Source organism: Triturus cristatus, chromosome 5_2 (assembly GCF_964204655.1).
Source record: "Triturus cristatus chromosome 5_2, aTriCri1.1, whole genome shotgun sequence".
NCBI classification, from domain to species: domain Eukaryota; kingdom Metazoa; phylum Chordata; class Amphibia; order Caudata; family Salamandridae; genus Triturus; species Triturus cristatus.
The window spans coordinates 572,275,971-572,299,618 of record NC_140588.1 but is presented as its reverse complement, the minus strand read 5'-3'; the positions used below and the strand labels follow the sequence as shown (position 1 = coordinate 572,299,618).

At 41.3% G+C, this 23,648-nt stretch overlaps 1 protein-coding gene across 2 annotated transcripts in view; it reads right to left on the bottom strand.

Annotated features, from left to right (window-relative positions):
- LOC146825654 (TRPM8 channel-associated factor homolog) overlaps positions 1 to 23,648 on the bottom strand; it is a 402,285-nt gene that overhangs the window by 314,710 nt on the left and 63,927 nt on the right. For both annotated transcript variants that reach the window (XM_085607651.1, XM_085607652.1), the window contains exon 2: positions 11,927 to 12,556. In XM_085607651.1, the coding sequence (XP_085463777.1) occupies positions 11,927 to 12,537 (611 nt within the window). In that variant the 5' untranslated portion in view covers positions 12,538 to 12,556. The remainder of the gene's footprint in view (positions 1 to 11,926; positions 12,557 to 23,648) is intronic.

Below are 23,648 nucleotides of genomic sequence, written 5' to 3'. Positions count from 1 at the left end.
CAGTAGCAGGGGAAGATGACTGGCTGTGAGCGAAATGACGACTGAGCCTTAAGTATGCAGAACTCCAGGGGTACCAGACAGAGATAGCGTGAGGGCTTCAGATATTGGAAAATGAGTGACTTTCCAGTGCCTGTTGGAGCAACATCCTTGAAACCGAGGTAAAGCTTTAAAGAGGAGTAATCCCAGTGAAAGAAAAGAGAACTGGTTTCACCGCCACAAGGGTTGGACACCAGTGAGTGAGGAGGTAGTTAACACACCCTAGAATCCTCTCTACCTGTCACCAAAGGCTATGGTGAAATATATACTTCATCAGGACATCTCATCAAACTAAAATCGACAAATTCTCTAAACCCATGCCCACAAACAAATGAACCCCAGACTGGCAGCAACAACAGGGTGTGTCAGAGTGATTTCTGTGGTGCTAAGCTAACAATGGACACTGCATTAATTCTATAGACAATCAAGAACACCTGCTAGATCCTAGAAACCAGAATTGGAAAAGTTAGGTCAGGCGTGATCCTGCTTAGGCCATGTCTGTGATATGCTTTGGATAGAGTCACAGAGGAGATGGGCCAATGTTCAGAACTAGAAGAGGGTGTAAAAAATCCAAAGACAGAGGTAGGCAGCCTCTTATCATCAACCAGTTGCAGAATGTGCATAAAAGGCAGAACGGATGGCTTACTATAACAGCTTGTGTGAGAAGTTGGTCTGATATATGAGGTCAACTAATTAAAGTGGGCTGGGCACCCTGTACCAGTCCTAACAACCCTCATGGTGATTTTAGAGGTCAAAGATAAATGTAGTAACCACACTACTCCAGATGCTTGTCCAGTAGCATTTATTTCAAGTAGATGTCCCCAGCAGTAAAAGCTGTGTACATCATGCTGTCTCAACAGTACTGAAGCCTTCCATAGAACCCTATGGGTCATGACACTCTAAGCCCGACCTGGACATTCTAGTCCAGGTTTAAACTGCAGCATTATGTATTAACACTACACATCTTTTCCCTCATAGAAAAACAAAAGGAAAATAAATTGTTACAAAACAATTCAATAGGAAATTCATAAATAACATGAAACGGATAAAACTAAAACAACATTTTATACAGAATGCTAAATAAAGTGAAACTTTACCCTGAGTGTTCAGCAACTTTGCAAACACTTCCAACACTCCACACGGTTCCATTCTCTAACAGAACCACATTATGCTTAACCTCAACAACCTTCAATGGAGTAGAGAATGTACTGTCTCCCTTTATCACCACTCCACTCTTTCTCGTGACTACCCAATCACCCACCTCAATGCTTGGTTCCTTCACACCTTTTTTTACATTGTAATACTCCTCTGCACGCTATTGCTTCATTGTAACATTTGCTTTTATAGCTTCATGATCTACCCACACACAATCTTTGGCAACCAACCAAACAGGATTCTCCTTCCTCGGAGGTTCCCTACCCTTTAAAGAAACAAAGGGAGAGATTCCAGTTACAGCATGATGGGTAGTCCTGTGTGCCCACGACAATTTCTTCAATTCTTCCTTCCGGGATAATCCATTTGCCAATGACAATTGTATATTGTCCATGATTAAACGATTAATCCTTTCGACCATTCCATTCACCTGTGGTCTAAATGAGGTCGCCCTTTCATGGACAGTTCCCCACTTCTCCATAAATTCCTTCATCACATGTGAAACGAACTGTACACCATTAACTGACACAGTAGTTTTTGGCACACCTTCCTCCAAGAAAACCTCTTCCAGAAAATCCATCACACTCTTAGAATTGATGATACTCATAGGTTTGAACACAAACCACTTGGTATGGTAGTCAGCAAGCACCATAATAAACCTCCACTCAGTACCCAATTTAATCTCTCCCAAGGTCTTGCAGGTATCTCAATACATTTCAATGGAGGTTGCCTCAACGTTTTAACTTTATCACTATTAGCACATGCACAACTATGTTTCACAGCATCCTCCACTATGCTATCCAACTTTGGCCTCCAATAAGTTTGTCTTATCCTTCTCTTCTTCCCAGTGTGCCCCTCATGCACCAATAGAACAATCCGATCCCGAAGTGCCACAGGGGGAATAATATGACTCCTCCTCATCACCTTATTGCCCAGGATGCTCAATTCTTCTCTGACTCCCCAATATTCTTCCATCTGATCATCATGACCTATATCACGATGCCAACCTTGCCTAATGTTTTCTTTCACTTTTTCTAACACCAAATTGCCCTCCATGGCAATGTCCCATTCCACTTTTTTTTAACGCCATGCATTCTTGAATTCCACATCCATTGTTCACATCGATTTCTACATCAACCACTTCAGCTACTACTCTCTTAGTAGGTAAACGAGAAAGGCAATCTGCCACCACATTCTTCAACCCTTTCAAGTATTCCATTTCAAAATTGAATTCTAGGACGGATATTATCCATCTTGAAATCCTGGATGTAACTTGACTGTCCAGTCCTCTGCAACCCTTAAACAAATGCAAAAGTGGCTTATGGTCAGTCCAAACTCTAAAAGGCAGACCCCACAGAAAATACTTAAAGTGGTTGATGCCCCAGCAACATGCCAGAGCCTCTCTTTCAATCACAGAGTAGGACCGTTCAGCACCTTGCAACCTCCTGGAAGCAAATCCTACAATCTTCTCTTGATCATTCACCACATGAGTCAATACCGCTCCTAGTCCAACATTACTAGCATCAGTAGTCAAGTAAGTTTTAGCCGTCACTTCAAAATGACCAAGAAAAGGAGCTTCCGTGATACTTTCCTTGATCTGTTGAAATGCCCTCTCACATACATCGCTCCATTCAAATACCATATTCTTTTTCATCAATACCCTTAATGGCTCCACTATTTCAGTAAAATTCTTTACAAATTTCGAACAGTATCAGGCTAGCCCAAGGAAGAATTTGAGTTGATCCTTACTCTCAGGGCACGGTGCATCACTTATCCCTTGGATAATACTAGGTTGCATCCCTTCACTTGATATCTCATGTCCAAGATATGTAACACTTTTTTTCCTGAATTGACATTTCTCTCGCTTGACAGTCAACCCAAATTCATCCAAACGTCCCATCACTTTTTCAAGCAATTAATCATGATGTGATTCATCTTTGCCAGCTATAATGACATCATCTTGGAAATGCCACACGTTTTCCAAACCTTCAAGAATTTGCTTCATCACTCTTTGAAACACCGCCGATGCTGATACCAGCCCAAATGGCATCGGTAAATGGCGGAATGCACCTAATGGGGTAACAAAGGATGTTAGATGCCTGCAATCCTTATGCAATTTGACCTGGTGATATGCCGCCGACATATCGACAACAGTGAATACTTTTCCCCCAGACATAGCTGACAACATTTCTGAACTATTGTGAAGCGGTTGTCTATCAACCCAAATATTTCTATTGAGGTCCCTTAAGCCAATACATAATCTGATCTTACCACCCTCCTTGGGAGCCACAACAATTGAGGCTAACCACTCCAATGACTCTATGGCCTCAATTATTCCTTGACTCAATAACTTATTTAATTCTTCTTGCAAAGGTTCTTCCATCAGAAAAGGGACATTCCTCACCTTATGTACTGCTGGAACTGCCCCATTCTCAAGAATCATCTTGTGAAAAAATCCTTACAGCAGTCCCAGATCATCCTTGAGCACAGGAGGATATCTCTTCTTCACCCACTCATCAGAGGTATCCATTGGATTCACACATTGCGATTCAAACATTGATAACATAACTGGATTTATTGCATTGGGATTTAAAATGATTCCCAAGTCTTTCTGGTGACGCCAGCCAAAAAGGTTAGAAACAAAATTGGTTAAATACACCCGACCATGCACTACTTGTTCCTCGAATGAAATATTTATCCATCTCATAGCAGAAATTTCAATTCCTTTTACACCATATCCTACAGCCTTTATATCAGTTTCGGACCAATCATCATATCATTCCTTAGATAATGGGTCCTTTGACACTAAGGTATTCATACTTCCAGAGTCCACCACATTTTTTACTTATAACTCATCCAGACACACAATGCGAGGTGGTTTTTCCAATTTTCCATCGCTTTCTGTTTTTTACTCCATTGAGTTCCGTCACATGTGCAACATCGCTGGAGGCTTGTACAGCACATTCCTCTTCATAGATAGTCAGAAAAATGTTGGTAACACTTTCACACACATCATCATCCTCCTTAAATCTAACACTGGTTGGGTTAGGTCTTGTCTTACACATCTCAGCAAAATGTCCTTTTTTGCCACAATGCCTCTTGCTGCACATTTAAAACTGGTTGCAATATGTCCAGGAACACCGCACCTATAGCATTTTATTTCTCTTGTTACAATTTCCTTCTTGCCTCCAGCACTGGACATGTCCTTTTTCATCTCTCCAGTAGCATTCGTCATTGTGTTTCCACTAGGCAGCCTTTGTACTTCATATATGGGAGCAGACTCCCTTTCAACCTTGCGACCAATTTTTGAAGAAGTGTCCATTTCCTTTAACCACTTGGAAGCTTGTTCCATACCATTGACAACTTGAATAGCCTCTTCAAGATTAAGATCCTTTCTAAACAGTTTCTCCCTTACCCCTTTATCATTAGTATATCTTACTATCTGGTTCCTAATGAGGGAATCACTTAAGTTTTCAAATTTGCAAGTTGAGGATAATCCACGTAATGCTGTTAGATATATGTCAATATCTTCCTCCAACAATTGTATCCTCGAAAAGAACTTGTGCCGTTTCATTACTACATTAATCTTAGTAATAAACTGTGCATCTAACATGTGTATGGACATTTCATCAATGTTATTAGGCTGACCATCTTCCATTCCCAAGGAAACCTCTGGTAGATTTTTATACAACCTTCTACCCCCAAATGATGTAATAAAATAGCTTGGCGTCTAACAGGACCATACCATAACCACCTATAGCCAACATGTAAGTAAAAAATAGTTTCTTCCACTGTTCCCACGGAGTAGGTGGTAAACCATGCGTAGCCAAAAAGGTTGGAGGTGATGCCATAGCTTGATCAGACATGTTTGATACTTGTAATGAAAATATAAACAATAAATCAAAATAATTAATTAAAATAAGGAAGTAAAACAATAAATTAATAAAATAGACTAACACAATAAGCTAAAATAATAAATCATTTCAAATCTCATGTGCCAGTCTTTTCTTTTTTGGTGTCTTTCCCCTTAGTCCTTCTTCTTTGTTTGTATCTATATTTGGCAATATTTTCTCCTTTTGCCCTATCTCTATTTTGCTTGCTGTATGATTTCCTTTTTTTTTTGTCTTTATCCACGGGTGCAGAAGCAGGAGCAGAAAACAAGCTTGGTAAGTAGAGATCTTGTTTCCCTTTATTTTACTAATTATTCATTTCCCTTTTATCACAGCGGCACTTGATGTTGTGCCCGACGCTTGCACACTTATAACCGTGGCTTGACAGCGTGATGAGCTATTGTTTTTCAAGCCCGGATTGCGCTTGACATATTCTTGAAATGAATAATCTTAAAAGGCATCAGGCAAAAGGAATCTCTTCTCGCATTAGCGCTCCCATTATCATTTCAGACGGCGTGCTCAGTCTAAAGGCACACGATGAGGGAACAAGCATGTAAGACTCTTCAGGCACCCGTGGCGTGTCTCGAGCGCCATATTTTTAAACGGTCACCTCTTTAAACATCAACAGCGGGTGACAACAGGGATACATCCATGGGATTTTAAGAAAAATTCCTTTCATACAGTCTTATGCCATAGAGGAAAATCCATATACATCCAATATCCATTGTACTGTCATAGTTTTCACGAGTATAAAATGATCTTACCGGTTGCGTAGATCACTCGTTATACAAATTTGTTTAGACCAGGGGTGAGGAAATCATTAAGCCTGCCCCCTGCGCAGACACAGCTTGTCTCCAGAAAATATAGTAACCACACTACTCCAGATGCTTGTCCAGTAGAGCTTATTTCAAGTAGATGTCCCGAGCAGTAACAACTGTGTACACTACGCTGTCTCAACAGTACGGAAGCCTTCCATAGACCCCTATGGGTCATGACACAATAAGCCTTACCTGGACATTCTAGCACAGGTTTACACTGCAGCATTATGTATTAACACTACAATAACATTAGAAAGCTATCCAAGTGGTAGCTGTGGAGAGCAGCCTTCAGGCTTAGTCTTGAAGGAATGTTAAGCAGATTGTTTTACCAGAATGCAACCTTATAGTATTGATTAAAGGAAAGGAGAACCACAAGGTAGTTATAAGAATATGTATTTATTAGTATAACACACTAAAAGTAAGACACAGTATATTCTACACAAAGATACTCATAAAGCACACAATACTGTAGCACAGAAACAATCGTATGTAGCACTAATACACAGTGGGCTCCAGGAGGAGACCAAACCATATACTAAAATAGTGGTATAGGAACCACAACTCTAGTCAAGACAGTGTCTATAGGATGTAGAATCGCTGGGACCCCAAGGAACCACCCAAGGTGAGTAAGTAGGGACCCCACGGAGGACGCAGACTAGTCAATTGTGATGTGGTGCCTGTGGTTGCAGGGGAGTCACTCCTTCACTCCAAGGGAGATATCTTCAGTTTTCCTTTATGCTCCATAGGTCCTGCATGGAGCCTTTATGGTGCACAGGCACAGACAATGCTTTGGACTGAGTGGGAGACAAAGTTGGGCCCAAATGAAGTCCAGCCAAGTCCAGAGTGTCCAGACAGTTGAGGTTCGTTCAGTGGTTTCTGGTTCAGAATCTTTTCCATGTCGAATCTTGGACCAGGTAAGCCCTTATGTACCCACCTGAGAGGGTTGGACAGATTCAGGGGACCCTCCCAGGGGAGGGTCTGGACAATGGGGAGGTTACTCCCATATCCTTTGTCCAGTTTCACGCCAGAGCAGGAGCCAACGGCTCACAGGACTGGTTTGAACTGGACTATGCACAGGGACACCAAATGTGCCCCTCGTGCAGACTTTCGGTCGCAGGCAAGGGCCCCCGTCCAGGCCTAATACACTAAATCCTGTCTGGGAGGTGGTCACACCTGCTTGGCTCAGCAGCAGGAGGGCAGAAATGTGTCTCTGGTTGGCAGCAACCCTTTTGGGCTGCCCGGGACTAGATGGCTGGTACAGGGAACACCAGGGACCTCACAAAGCTCGTTTCTGAGGGGTGGAATCATACCTCCCACACCGGTTACTGGTATGATTCCACAATGTTTGACACCAAACACGACAGGGTTACTTTCAGTCATTTAAGAGTTGGTCATCATGCGGTCACATAATGCCACTCTATATGTCGTAAATGGCTGCAGCACTAACAACCCGGGAGAATGGACTCCGTAGGCTGCAGGGATGTCCTACTCATGCAGTGGCACCCTCTCACTTAGGACCAAGCACCCTGCCTTCAAGATTGTCAAGGCCTGCTATAGGGGTGACTTATAGGTTTTAAGTGTAGTGAACCTTAGATATAGTAAACCTATATCTTGAGTAAGTGGTGCATGCACCAACTTACACAGGCTGCAATGGCAGGCCTGTAGATTCATTTTGCACAGCCTGTCATGGGTGGCATAATACACGCTTCAGCCCATGGGAGGCCTCTGGAGTACCTATGCCCTGGGTACATGGGTACCATATACTAGGGACTGACCAGGGTACCCCAGTATCCAATCTGGAGTGCACCTTAGCACATAGCATAACAGTTTAGGGAGAAAGCAGATAGGCTGGGGTCCTGATTTGCAGGTTCTCAGTCAGACTGGTCAAAAACAGTGTAACATGAAGCAAACAGTGAGGGTAACCATAAGAAGCAGATCCTACTTTCCTACAGCTTGTGACTGGTGGGCTTCCTGGAGGGTGCCCAACTAGATCATTTCTTGTACACATTGTCCAAATCCTAGGACCCAGAACCGGACCTCCCCTCTGCTTCATAATTAAGAAAAACATAAACACCTTGACCCAAAGGTGTCCCCCAAGACACACTGACTAATTATAGCTAGGATACTAAATTCTAAGAACTGTGGGCTCGATTCACAAAGGCAAAACCTGAAACAAAACTCTAACTTTACTACTTTTGGTATTCACAGAGGTCATTCACGAGTTGTATCTTTACGTCCACAGTCCGGCCAGAATCTCTGGTTTGGGCGTACTCGCGGCACTTGGCCCGTACTCTCCTGCTCGGGCTGGATGAAGTGTAATTAATGGGCCAAAACGCAATTTTTATAAAAAGGAACATCAGGAATATGTGATAAATGGTAGAGGAGGTCATGAAAATCAGTTTGGGCAGGGAAAAGAGTGTGGCCGACACTACATCATGTTACATCCAGTCCACAATTTGTGCTGCCCTCATTGTTGACTGTAGTGACTACAGTCAACACTGAGGGGAGTTCAAATTGTGGACTGCATGTAACATGATACAAAGGAGCAAACCTTTCTGTAATAAAATGTAGTGTCCCATATCAGGGTCCAACCTGCCTGGCTAGCTTCGCAAAAGCCATGGGCCTCAGAGATGTTTGGCGTCACTTTCTCCCAAGTGAATAGTACTCACCTACGGTTATATGTGATTTCATAGAAGAACAATTTCATACAATATCATCACTGAGAAACCATTTTATCCAGACTGTTTAATGGGAAATTTCAGAATGAATGGCATTTACCATTTTGTAGAGACCAATTCATAGAATGTTTTTTGATCCAAAGTGGAATTTGCCTACTTATTTTTTAATGTTAAAATGCAATGGTTGCAGAACTCACTTTCAGACTGTTTTGTCAGAGGTATTTATTTCAGTGCTTTACTTCAGGGAATGTTATTTCAGATTTATATCATTTACATTGTCAAACAGTCACTTCAGATGCTTTTAATTAGCTGACCCTCAGCACACCTAAACACCATCGATCCCTGCCTCCTAAAAATCCATAATCACAGCTAAACTGCAGCCATCCCGGAACCCCAAAAGCCCTTTCTACTTTTACATTCCACCTATTGTTGAACAGTAAATCCCCTCACTATCCCTAAACCCTAACCATTCTTGGGCCCTAAAAACACCTTTCCATGCCTAACTTCACCCATCCTTGATCCCTTAAAACTGCTCACACACGCAAACTCCACCCATTCCTGAACCTTACTTACTGCCCTTAAACACCACCCATCTATGACCACCAAAAACTAGGGGTGGGTGCCAAACTCCACTCCGTCTGCAGAGTTTGCAGAGTTTTACCACTCTGTGCCCCACTTGGAATGTGGAGTACAGCAAAAACTCTGCCAACCACCGGCAGACCGAAGTTTACTAGCACACTCACACCTAGACATCATCCCCCAAGAGTAGTGTGTCAGGAGGCACGTTTTCAGAATGATTGAGAAAAGGGAGAGGACCTTCAACGAGGTCTCAGCAGTCCCACTGTGGGGGGGCTTACTTGTGGCAACAGTAGGTGTTCTTGGCCCACAACAACCTTCAACAGCCAAGGGGACTTCATTCTCCAACCAGTAGTGCGCCAGGAGGTGCGTTTGCAGACTGATGAAGCAAGGGGTGGGGCCACCGATAAGGTCTCAGCAATCCCACTGTGTGGTACTAACTAGTGGCAACAATAGGGGTTCTTGGTCCCCAACGACCCTCAGCAGCCTAAATAAGTTCACCCCCTATGCGCTAGTGTGTGACGATCCATGTTTGCAAGTGGCCAAGCAATACTGTACCCACTCACGAAACACCACAGAATTTGGCGGAGTTTTTGGGTAACTCTGTGAGATCCAAACAGGCCTACTAAAAACCCCTCTCCACTACTAAACTTTACCCATCCTTGAACCGTAAAAACCCCTTTCTACATATAAATTCCACCCATCCTTGAATCTTTTAAAGTCCTCACCACCATAAACTACACCCAAACCTGAATCCTGAATACTCTTCGCAGGCCCTAAACTCCACCCATAACTGGACCTTAAAAACCATCACCGTCCATCCATGAACCCTAAAACCCCTTAACATCCTTACACTCCACCCATCTTCAAACTTTGAAAAACACCTCATTCCCCTAACCTCCACTCATCCTAGTACCCTAAAACCCCCTCAACACACATAAACTTTACCCATTCCTGATACCTACAAAAACATCTCATCAGCCCTAAATGCCACCCATTTCTAAACCCTAAAACCTGCTTTCTACACCTGAACTCCACCCATTCCTGACCCCTAAAATCCCTCACCAGTCCTAAACTCCACCCAAGTTTAATGTAATTTGGGATTTTTCCTTAAAAGTATCTTTCCTTTAAACTTAGATTTTTTTTGTATTTCTTAAACTTGTCTTTTTATTCATGTTTTGGATTTCTCCAATGTGGTTTCTCAGTTTTTGTTTTTCCAGTAATTCACATAGATCACTCACCTACAACTCAAGCGCACCAAGATTGTTTTCAAAACTTGATTATTTTCTGATGTCAAACAGGAATAGGACTTGTTACAATGCAAACTTTTACAACGCATGCCTTTACAACGCGTTTTTTACGGCGCAACATCCATTACAATGCATGATTTTACAACGCATGCAATCAAAACACATTTTTAGAAACTACAATTACAACGCATTTCATTACAACACATACAATTACAACGCATACCATTACAATGCATAATACTTTTAGGGCAATAGTAGAGTAATGTTGGATAGTGTAGGGGTAAAAATTACTATTCCCACTCCAGTGAGTGCAACAGTAGGGTAAGTGTTGGATAGTGTAGGGGTAAAAAGTACTTGTTTCCATTACTTACCTTATAATGCATTGTAATGGCATGCGTTGTAGTGGCATGCATTGTAATGGCATGCGTTGCAGTGACATGCATTGTAATGGCATGCGATGTAAAGGATGTTGCGTTGTAAAGATAGTGCGTTGTAATGACTGCGTTGTAATGGTTGTTTCCTGCCAAGCAGAGACCTTCATCTGTATTTACAGGTATATTTTTTTTTGGACCACTCACTTGAGGAACTAATTCTTGACCACAGGGGTAACAAGAGGAGGGCGTTGACACCTTAGAGCATGGAGGGAAAATAAAATTACATTTAAAAACTACATCATACAGGAATCCAACTTCTATTTCACACAGAATCAGGGATCAGCAGCATCCCTGTTTGGTACATTGGGAGCCTTTAATGCCTTAATAAGGGCTAGAACCATGAGATACATAGCGGGAGACAACAGATGCTAGGAAGAATAGTTTTTGCAGTTAGTGACACTCCTTCTGGAGTTGGAATCCCAACATCTCCCTTCCATTGAACCTGAACTACTCTAGAACATTGCACACAACAAAACAATTCTGGGAAACCTTTCTAGTGGGCAAACTGAATTTCCTCACAGAGCCAAGAATACCAGTGGGGAAATGAGAAGAGTAAGATGCTACACTGGCTTTGGCCGGGCATAGCAGGTTAGTCAAAGGTCCTGCCCTGCAGCAATGTCCTGTTCCTAATCCCTGGCCAACTGCTTCAGCTCACAGTCTTTGACCATGGGCATTGGGGTCACAGAAAGGACATTTGAGAAAATATATTTGGCATCCAGAAGCCCTGAATGGGATTGAAGCTTCAAATGAACCCTCATTGTGACTTCCATGTGAGCTCGGAATTCTGAACAGTGAGTTACGGCTGGAAATTACATATTTTGATTATTTATTAAGTACAAAGCATCACCCGTGTTATTAGCATATTTTGCACCACCAAACCACTTGGGGAAAATATCTCACAGGCATCATTTCACACACCCTAATTATATGTAATTTTGAACACCCCTACTTAAAAGTACTACTTTTTAAGTGACACCTTTAGGAATAGAGTTGGTAACATTTCTATTATTAAAAACAATAATAACATTGTGTTCCAACACAGAATGCTTAGACATTAAATCAAATTACGATGATATAGATTGTGATACTTACTGAACAAGTACTGGATTTATTGGCATATCCTTGGTGACAGGGAAAATTCCTGCCTCAGCAATATTGCCAGTGAAATGTATACCAGCCACACGTGTCACTTTGTTTCCAGGGAATTCAGCCATGACATTCACAAGGCCGTGTTGATGAGACCAGGTCCGGGCTTGACCTCCAATAAGGATACCTGCACCTCTCTTTATGGACATGATGATGTCCCTAAATTGACTATCATCGTAAGCATTCATGCAATACACTCCAAAGCAGTCTGAGAACTGTGCACTGGATTGAAACTTGTTCCCATGAATCGTCTTCAGCAGTAAGTCAAAGCTTGTGTGGATTCCTATCAGTGCATCGCGTGAGGGTTTGAGCCATTCCAAGGCATTCTGAAGGAAGGAGGTGAAGTTGGGACTCTTCAAGTAGCCTTCATGTGAAATGACCACCACTCGTCCCTTCCCGTAATGAGAGGCAGCAATGAGGACCTCCCCTTTGGCACTAAGCATTATTGGGAAAGCTTTATCACCACTGAGGAGCAGCTGGCATGGGGCTTCATGCTCAGTAAAGTCCAAAACATTGAGACCTTTGATCAGATTCTTGTATGATTCTGTGGGAGTCATTTCCAACGGTTTGAGATTCCTAGAAGCAAATTAGAAATATCCTGTTAAAAGGCAGATTGTTGGCATGTAAAACTATTAAACATGGATATCAAGCTTCAGCCCTGGTTAATGTAACAATTTGAAGAGCAATAAAGAGGAAACAGGATAATGCGCATACTCAACCTTATATGTAATGAGCAGATATAAAACAAATCCCTTCAAGGTCAATGATTGGATAGGAATCCTGCTTTGAAACAAGAAAAGGCACAGCTATCAAAGTCAGGCTTCCATTTGAAGACAAAAAGGAAGATCTCCCAAATTGCAACAAATGATTTAAAACAAGGTTGGAAAACGTTATCAGATATTGTCATATCGCCTTTCAAGACTTTCGCAATAATTCCTATAGCATCTAAGAGATAGCTCATTTATCAAGGAAAAGCCTTGAGCTTCAAGGATCTCAGATCTTGAAACTAAACGGAGATATGCGCTTAAAAGAAATATTTTTATTTAACACAACTTCAAGTTGAAAAATACTGAATCATGATACCATCGCTTAGGGATAGCAAAGTTAGATATCTCACTGTGTAGTCCAGAAGATTGGAATGACAAACTCTAATATAACATTACTTAATACTGGGTGGGTAAAAGTTCTTCAGGCATTCCTATGCTGGAAATGGATAGGCCTAGATGTGAATCTCTCATCAATGACACTAAGCACTAGCCAAAATGAAGCACAAGAAACTACTGTTGTGGGTGTCTCAATGCTAAAATATTTATTAGCTCAGGCTTCATTTGCAGCAGTTCCATTTGGAATCAGCCTTTCTCACAGGCATTACTGTCTATGTGGCACAGATCAATGCACAGACATATAATAAATCAGTTGTTTTTTACTTTTCGCCTCATGCCACTGCTGAATCTAGTGTGTTGCATACCAACTTGGACTTTTTCTCCTTTTTCTCCTTCTGGCTACAGCTAGAGGCGAGGAGCCTGTAACTCTCTCAACTTTTGATGACAGAGGCAATTAATTAATTATTACATGTTAAGAGCCACAATAAACATTCACTGATCCTGCCGCCTTTCCTAATGTAATTCTTGTTCATTTCATCCTTTCAACATCTTATTACAAAGTGCGTGCAAATTTCTACTGGTGAACAAGAAGAGGCAACTTTATCACCTCACCCTCCTGCTCTCCTAAAGCGAAGAATGTATTAGGAAATCTACCTGCAAGTATGCTAATCCTGGTGTGTGGGCTCCGGAAAGTCTAACAGAGTGGATCTATTCCTCAGTACGGTCTGTAGATTGAGCTTTTTGCTGTCTGTGACATTAATCTTTCACTTCCTCCCTTACACGTTAGTCTCTCCTTTCCCCATTTGTTTCTCTATGTATGCACAAAAAAATAAATTGGACCGAAGACAAGAGCCACCTCTGCTCCCAGGTGCACTTGTTTGATGGTTGCCTAACAACTACTAGGTATGGGTTGGAAGGAGCATTGGCCAGGTCATATGCCATCCAGCATCAGTCTATTTACCCTGTCCTCTGGACATTTCACCCCAGGCATCGAGGCAAACATTGAAGAGGACAATGAGTCTTACTAATTTGAGTCTGTTATTGCCTGGAAGTGTCTTGGGCCAGAAACTTTGCCCTAAATCACCTAACAACTGGTTAGCGTTTGCCGTACCATAGATGTGTCCCTCTTAATTAGCCTCTTCCCATTGAATGGTGGGATAGCTGATCTTGGGTGTAATCCTCCCTTATTAGACTGAACCCATGAGCTACAGTAGCCGTAGTGATTTAATCCCTTCCTCAAATGCAGCAATTATGCACCCACACTCACAAGACACTCATCTTCTCTTTCTTCTGCCTAAAGCTCGCCCAGCACACCTACACCCACCCATCCCTCACACCCTACCGGCAGACCTGCTCCTCATAATTCTCAGCCAATCTACACATCCCTAACAACATTGTGACCAAAGATCTTCCCAACCAAACCTGTTTCCCAGTTTCACTGAACACTACCCTGTACTATACTACCAATCACAACATCACCCCCGTTCAAACCCCCTCTACATTATTTCCATCTACAGAATTTCCCCCAAAATATATCCTGCTCTGTCCTACACTCCCCCACCCATCTTTGTCTTAATATTTCTATCATTAAATACAACTGCCATTATTGTAGTCCTGCAAATTACCCACACCTTACTTAAAAAAAAATCTTTCTTTGAAAGTCAAATCTCTGCAACCTGATCTAACCTACTCTACAAATTGCACCAACCTTTTGCAGGAACTCACACTGCTCCCTGTTAATAATTACACCTAACTTTTTTTAATTCAATCCACCATAAATAAACTGGAGTGAATGCATGCACTTGTTTGCTTGCAAACAACAGTCTAACCTCATTAACCAAGAATAACGATTGGATTGATCACTAATCTTGGGCTGGAGCCTTGCGTAGTGCCTAGCATAAAGTGTTTTAATACCTCATGGGGGTAGTAAGCACTCTATAAAAGGAATTATATTAGAATACAATACAAGTCAACAAAAACACTGAGGACTTTGGATTTCATTACTCAATATAGAGTTGATATATGAAGATCAGCAGTTTATACAAACATCATTCGACCTCACACCGAAGAACACACTAGATTCCCCTTTATATCGCGCAAAGCTCACCCACCCCTGAAGGTAACCGAATCCGAACCTCATTTTCCCTTGTCTGACTTGCCTTCTCCAATCCAATAGATCATCTTCTGATTAAAGGAGTTGCTTTGCTCTATATGTATATTGCCCCACTGCACATAATCACATAATGAATCTATTAATTTCTCCTAATCCACCTGCATATCTCTGAAACGCAATACCTTTACACCGCAAGTCATTAGGTCAACTGCTGTAGGGGGTGCGCTGGATTTAGGAATAGTATAATTTACTATTCCAACTCCAGCGTGCGCAGCAGTAGGGAAGATGTTGGAATAGTAAATTATACTATTCCTTAGGTCGGAACGACCCCTACAACAAGTTGATCATATGACTTGTGATGTAAAGGCATTGCATTCTAACAACATTGTAATGACCTTGTTGTAAAGGAACGCGATGTAATGACAGTGCTGTGAATGCTGTTTCTCGAATTTATCATAGCACTTAATCGGTGCGAACTGAAGGATGAAGTAAATCAAGTTCTTCCGTGGGCTGGAATTCATGCTCTAACCTCCCAGAATACCGTTCCACTGAAGAAGGTTGAGTTTCTTACCAGTATCAAACTATGCAACAATATGCGCACAACTCTAAACAATTTCCAAAATGTGCATGCTCTGCATGTAGACCAGCCTATGCTGCCAAATTTCTGTGATGAGGGTGGTTTACGTATTGTAGCTGACAATTTTATGAGCAATCCAGGAGAATTTGATGTGCTTTATCCAATGATGGGCATTTTCCACATGTCAAAATTTGCGTTGTTGTTTGCAGGAAGTTATCTCAGTGGATGTGGCATAGGCAATGCACTTATTGAGGCTGAAATCTCTGTTCATTCAGTATTGAGCGGAGCTCATTATGTTTGTTTGTTACAAGATATGCTCATCATATTTTAAGGTATAGAAACATTGTGTTGGAATGCTTTCTGGAACAAGAATGATAAATTTGTTTTTTCTCAGAAGTGAACAATGCACAGGGTGCAATTCATTCCAAAGACACTCTGCATATCCAGACAATATTCAGTACACTCAGTTCAAAACCAGAAAACTTGAAAACCAAGTTCGCAGAGTTTGCCAAAAAATGTAAAGAAAAATTAAGAACACTGCAAGTACTGGGGAAATGTTTTACACATGATAGCTCTGGTGAAAAACATGGTACATGCTGATTTGTAAGATGGGAGCTGCACGTGAAGACTGTGGAGGCACTGATTACTGTGTTTCGTGAATTGGATTGCATAAACTACCTGAGATATGGATCCTGGTATTTGGAAAGAGTGAAGAGGCTAGATTTCATTAATCCAAAGACATTTTGCGGTAAAAGACAGAGAGGAAAGGTTCAATGCAGTGGCTCCAGATATGAAACTGGAACAGACAATCCAGAGATCACAGAAAAACTTCAAGGGAATTGTTGTTCAGATACGTAAATATTCGTAATACGTTGCTCAATGGCAGCTAGTTTAACATGAAGTCCTTTCTATTTGCAATGCTTTCAGAGAAATGACAAAAGTAGAATTAATGGACCATCAGGGAACTGTTCCTCACCAAGAACTGGTGGGAAAGAGAAGGGAACTTTTTAATAAACATGTTGACAGCCTTCTCCATTTTATGCCGCAGCAAGGAAACCCCTTTCAAACGACTGAGCCTGTGCGACTACACAACATTGTTAGCAAACAATATGTGGATAATGATATAAAGACATGTCTACTAGATGTCCTGGAACATGGATAAAAACTATATGCAGAACTGAAGCAGGAGAGATTTGTATTTAAAGAGAAAAAGATATTTGACATAATCACTAAAGCTAAACTTCCACGCTTTACTTGCCGTAGTTTTGTCCAACCAGCCACTACAAAACAGGTTACAGAAAAACAACTTTCACAGGCACATACAGAGATGGATGTGGCAAATTTATCAAGGACATTCTGTTGCATGATCTTCTTCCAACAAATGCATTATTTGATGGAGATGTTGCAACCAAACCAGTGAAGCACAAACTCATATAAGAGCTCTAAAAAACTTTCAACTGAAGAATTTCAATTAAAAAAGGCGTCCTCATTTAAAACTGCTGTTGTTGTGGACTACATGTCACAATTGAGAATGGTCAAGATTTCATTCATACAAAAATTAGGAGCGGTCGGTCAGACTGTTCTACAGATATTAAAGTCAGTGTGCTCTTGCAAGAGCTGCACATTGTCTTTGACAGTTATCTTGAACTATCTGTCAATGAATGGGAGAGAATTAGACAAATGTCTACGAGGGGGACAATTGACCTTGCTTGCATCAAAAATTTGACACCTATACCTGTGCAACTTAATAAATTCTGGTCATCAACATCAAATAAGATGAACTTGGAGATGTTAATTCACCAACATTGCTGATAATTCAGTGGACACTGAATTTCCATATATTGCAAGTGGAATGACTGTCAATAAGGAGTTGGAGACTGCAGAGACATATTCAAAAGGAACTGGCCATACTGTTCAAGAACTTAGAAGCAAATTGAAGGAAGCTGACCTTCGTGCTGTGCCACATGTTGATAGGCTTTTCAAAATGATTCCAATCAAGACAATACACTGTCAAATGACACAGATGTTATTATTGTGCTACTTAGATTTGTTGCAATGTTCATAAGTCGAGGATTGTCAGAGTTATGGAAACGTTATGGAACAGCTGAGAAAAGACACTTAATCCCGCTTCATATTCTGGATGAGAAACTTGACCCAGAGATGCCCAATGTTCTTATCAAGGCACATATTCTTATGGGTGATGATACTATGGGCAAAATTGGAACAAAGCTTGGAGCTTTAACAGCTGAACCAGTGAAGTTTATGAAAGGATTTGCTGTGACAGAAGAAGAATGTGAATTTAAAAATGTAGAAAAATACCTTTTGCGTGTGTGGGAATTAAGTTCTGACTGTCAAACATTTGGTGATCTTCAGTACAGTGAGTTCAAGAAATCAGTGCCCCAAAAAGGGACCTTCCACTGATGTCATTTTCTGTGCATTGACACATTATAAGGGTGTTCTGCTTGATCAAAAGATGTATAAATGTTTTGGATCATGCATATGTAGAGAAAGATTCATGTGAATTTGGTTGGGAAGATATTGATAAGGCGCTAAAACCTATGAAAGTTCTAAAGCCTCTGCCCACAGAATTTACATGTACCTGTACTGGCAAAACCTGTGCTACAAAAATATGTCTCTATTGATATGCTCTTCTCAAATGTGATGAGCTATTTATTTCATATTAAGATCATAAACAGTGTTTGTTGTTAAATAACACCATTGTTTGTTGTATTTTAAAAAACATTATTATTTCTTTCATTCCTCTATATGTCTCTTCTTCCTCTATTATAGTTGCCATTTTGGAAAATGGCGGAAGGGTTGCCCTGAGGAGTTATTTTCTGTCTCTATAAGACTACTTGACCCCCAAAACCTATGATTTGACACCAAAATTAAGTATATAGGTCTCATGGTTCCTGAAATATTCCATCATCACTGCAACAGATCTGCCATTTTTTAAATATTGTCCACAAAATTTCAGCCTGCAATGTCTACCCAAGATAAATTACTTCTCTAATGATCCCTAAAAACTAATAAAAAATGAAAATATCTGGTGAACAATTTTTTTCAGAGTTATATGAGGAGGCCGGGATTAACCAGAGTTTTCTGAGCCTAGGAGTCGTCGAAGTGCAGCTTGATCACTACCATCCTCGACCTCGTACTTTGCACCGCAAGCCCCATCAACAAGATTCTAGACATTGACACATCAAGACCTCGCACTGCAGCCTCACCACATATCAGAACCGACAAATTGCCTCAGCTGCGCAACACATCTTCGACGCAGATCCCCACAATGCTCTGTAACCAGGATTTAAAGTACTTTGTTGAGTGGGCCTAACTGGGTCCCTGTAGCCAGCCTGCGCTTCACCACGGTCGACCTGAACTCTTGACTTAGTCCCGGCCCGGTGCACCCAGATGTACCTTCATAGCGCATTTTACTGTTTGGCACTATTTTTCACTATAAACGTTGGAGTTCGGTGTCTCCAGTTCTAGTTACTAGATTTTTATCGTTTTTGTCTTGTTTTATTTATTAAAGTCTACTCTTTTTTTCTAAATCTTGTGTGGGTGTTTTCACTGTTTTACTGTTTGAAGTGTTGCACAAATACTTTATACATTACCTCTAAGTTTAACCTGACTACTCCTTGCCACACTACTAAAGGGTGAGCATAGGTTCATTTAGTGTTTGCCTGCCTCTTATCCTGACTAGGATTGTGTTGTTGCATAACCAAGTGTAATACCCCAGTCATCCAACAACCCAATGTCTAACAGGCACCACAAATACAAAATGTGAATAGCAAATTACACACTTTGCAAAATCAGAATATGTAAGAGTTTGCATTTCTTGAGTGGACTTGATTTAGGATTGCAATGGTTGCTTAGCTGTAACTCCAATGAGCTGGTCCTCTATTGCCCATGGGCGCACTCAAAATAGTACCCCTTGGCGGTTTAACCGAGCCACCAAAGGTTGGCTCTTTTGGTACTGTGCCAGACAGTGTACATTTTGTTTTGTTCTTTTACACAGGGGCTTACCTCTTGACAGCGTTGTCCTTCCATTCATAGTGGTCTCTAGGATTCACCCCAAATGACGTGCAGCAACATGTTTTTTTTTCCAAGCAGCCACAGGTACTCTGAGCCTTATCCCTTTACCGCATGCCACTCATTGCTGCCTCGCACCAGATCTCCCTCCCTTTCATAGTCGTCACAGGGTGCGGAGGGGTCATCAGACATCATTGACCCCACGGCATCCTGTGACGACACAGGAAAGGGTGGGTTTACAGATTAAACTTGAGTCTGCACCAGGAAGCTGTAAATAAGTGTTCAGGGCCTAAGCTGGAGAATGGATGCTTGGAGCAGGAGGCCTGAACGGTGGAGGGTCCTTAATCAGGTAGATTTCCATGACCTACAGGGGGAAAAGGAGCAGGATGGGTTTGCTACCTGGCTTACTTCAGGCCCCTGTCACAGTAGCCTACATTAATTAATACAGGCAGCTGTCAGCGATGCGATAAGTTCTGCACTTTTGAGCCATCTTTAGTGATTTTTAAAATAATTTATGTTGTTTTTCCTGTTTTTGCACTCGTTTCCTCCTTAATTCTTACAGCTTTCTTTTATCTCTTGCCTCCTTTCTCATCCTTCCTCTCCATTTCCTTCTTTCTCCATAAGCATTCTCTTTATTGAATGCCAATTAGCCAATTTTATTTTTCTCATTTGCTCTGTCGTCTCTTCATATTACCTCATTTTTCTTTTCCTCTGGTGCCCTGTAATTACTGCAGATTTTCCGTCCTGAAAATTCTTTATACTTTTCAGGCTTTCATTTCTTTCTTTTTTCTGTCTCCTCCCTGTGTTAATATTTTCTTTTTGTTTTTCTTTTTTATGCATTTGTTGAGGGGGGTATTGTTGTGTCTTGATTCTCCCCTCTCCTTGTACCTATTCTCTCCTTCCCTACTGCTCAGCCAGGAAGAGTGCTCGAATGTGTGATGAGGTCACGGAATGCTTGGTTATGTGTGGAGTGCCAGTTGGTGGATGCAGGCTGAGCAGCAGGGAGGCTGCTCCTGATGGGGCTACTATTTACCATCTTACTTACCATCTTAACTTACTTCTACTTACTTGAAACTGGATTATTAAACTACCTTCTTGGAACCTACTACCTGGCTACATTTAAATGTTATTTACCTACGACATTTTGGCAAAGATATGAATTACAAACCTGCCTGTGTTGAAATCCAATCTACATTTGAAACTGTTGAGGAAACCTGGTCTCTCTATGAAGAAAACAGACAAAGGAACTGTACTACCTCAGACTACTAAAGAAACATGCCAAAGAAACTTGAAACTTGAAGGAAAATAACGCTCTTTCCAGCCCCACCAGTGTTTTCTGCTAACCGGACAGCCTGTCTAGAGCGTTTGACCTTCCTTCTATCCAAGGACCTTAATACCTTGTGGCTACAACATGACGCTGTGTTCCTTAAATGAGTATTTGGATTCTACACTTTGATGATCTACCTGGAGAGTTTGTTCTTACTTTCATCAAGAAACGGGCTCTTTACTTATCTACAAAGGCTGACAGCGTTTTTCCACAAGCACTACGCATGTGTGCGGTGTTATCTGCTGAAAACATGTCGGAAATCGGTGCTTGGTGAGACGCTTTGGATGAGCCAGCGTCGATAACCAGTGGCAGTGAGTGTTTTTTTTTTTTTTAAATTAGTGGTGCGTGTTCAAAAGCGTTTTTACTTTTATCCTGGGGCTTCAGCGTACAATTGATATTTAAAGAAATCTTATCGACATCAGCCCAAGTATTGTTGGTTGTAGCGGATTTAACAGACTGTGTACAGTTTAAAATGGTTGCACGTGTCGAGAGTGGCGCGCACACCCAACTTTTCTCATCTGTCGCGCGGAGACATGTTTCCTTGTTGTATGTCTTCGCAATGTATAAAGTTATTCAAACACGTAGTTTGGTTGCACTACGCAGTTGCATCCTTGCTGTTTCCTTGGTGACGTGTCTTCAGAATTCTGGCAGCGTTTATATCTGACGTCACGAAATTCTTGCCATTCTTTACTCAGCTGTTGACCTGACAGTCACACTTTGTGTCGGCTGATTGTGGGCCTTATTATTCGTAACTTAATAAAAATATATAATTAAATTATAATTACGTGTAGTCTTCGTTACTACAATTTGTCGATGAGCGATTTCTACATTTTCAAGAAGGAAAATTCAGGCTCACATCGGTCAACATGAGTCAACAGATTCTTGAAAGAAGGCATACAATTGGCCATGGCTTCAAAATTTCCAGTGAAAGAATTCATACAAGAAAAGGTTAACGCGTATAATAACACTAAAAATACCGTGACAGGTTATTCTCCTTTTTTCCTTATGAGAGGCAGAAAGAGTAAAACATTGCTGACACCTACTTTTGTTGAACGAGGGAAAAATCCTACAAATTTTGTGGAAATCAACGATGGACATATAAAAGTCAAAGAAAGAATCCAGAAACATCAAATCAAATCTAAAACTTACCATGATAAAATTCATAGAGCTATCAACAAAAGCTTTACAAAAGGAGATTGGGTCATTGTTCAAAAACCTTTCAAGGTTCAAAAAGGAGAATCCAAGTTCTCAGCTCCATCTGAAGTTATTGAGGTAACTCATAGCTCGGTTCTCTTGGACAAGTTAGGATGGAGAAGCAAGAGTGATGTAGTTAAACTCAAACCAGGTCAAAGAGAACTCATTGAAGTGTCTATCAAGAATGACTTAGAGTCAGAGAATGATTATTTATGGTTACCTTCTGAGACAGGTAGTTATAATCACAACATGACACCTAGTGCTACATGTGTTCCTATTCCTTCAGAGGCTAATCTGTCTGTAAGCAGTTCTTCCTTACCTGATCAGTTTTCAGCTGAAAAAGAACAGGAATCTGGGTGCAGATTAAGTAGGCAAAGTTCACAAGTTACAGATGTGTCCACATCAGAAACAAATATGCCATGTGATGTTGCAGTTTCTAGTCAAAACGTATTTGAAGGTACTTGTACCACCTCTCGTAGAATGTCATGAATTCCCCGCAAGTATAAGGATTATGTTTTGTTTTAACTTATTTATGTTGCTCTTTTAAGTTGGCAAAGGGAGATGTTGTATATCTTCGCAATGTATAAAGTTATTCAAACACGTAGTTTGGTTGCACAACGCAGTTGCATCCTTGCTGTTTCCTTGGTGACGCGTCTTCAGAATTCTGGCAGCGTTTATATCTGACGTCACGAAATTCTTGCCAATCTTTCCTCAGCTGTTGACCTGACAGTCACGCTTTGTGTCGGCTGATTGTGGGCCTTATTATTCGTAACTTAATAAAAATATATAATTAAATTATAATTACATGTAGTCTTCGTTACTACACTTGTCTTCGTTGCTAGGCAGCATCATGGATCTTGCTGGCTAAGATGGAGCCGGAGCCAATTATGACATTGTTCCTGCAAGACAACTTGGAGCAGGGACGGTCACGAATGCCTGTACTGTGAGCCATCCGCCGCTGCGCGATGTACATGCCGTCATCTTAGGTTTGCCAGCATCATTCGTTGGGTTGGTTGGCTTCATCCTGTCTCATCTGACATGTTCTTTTCTCCTGTTTGTTCTTACACTCGGACTCTTTGCCATCCAAGTTCATTTTAGTGTCCCTCAATTGGACATTTTCTGCCTTCTTCAACCAGTTCCCATGCCAAAACGTTGGGCTGTGACTCTCTGAAGACTCTCTCTCTCCGATAGCGGCAGTACATTTCAAGTTTGGTTCCATTGAGGGCATAGTTTTTCTTTGCTGCAGAACACGGCCAGCTTATCTGTGGGCATTCGACCAATCCATTATTTACATTGTGACACTTGTTTTGGGAATCGTTGTT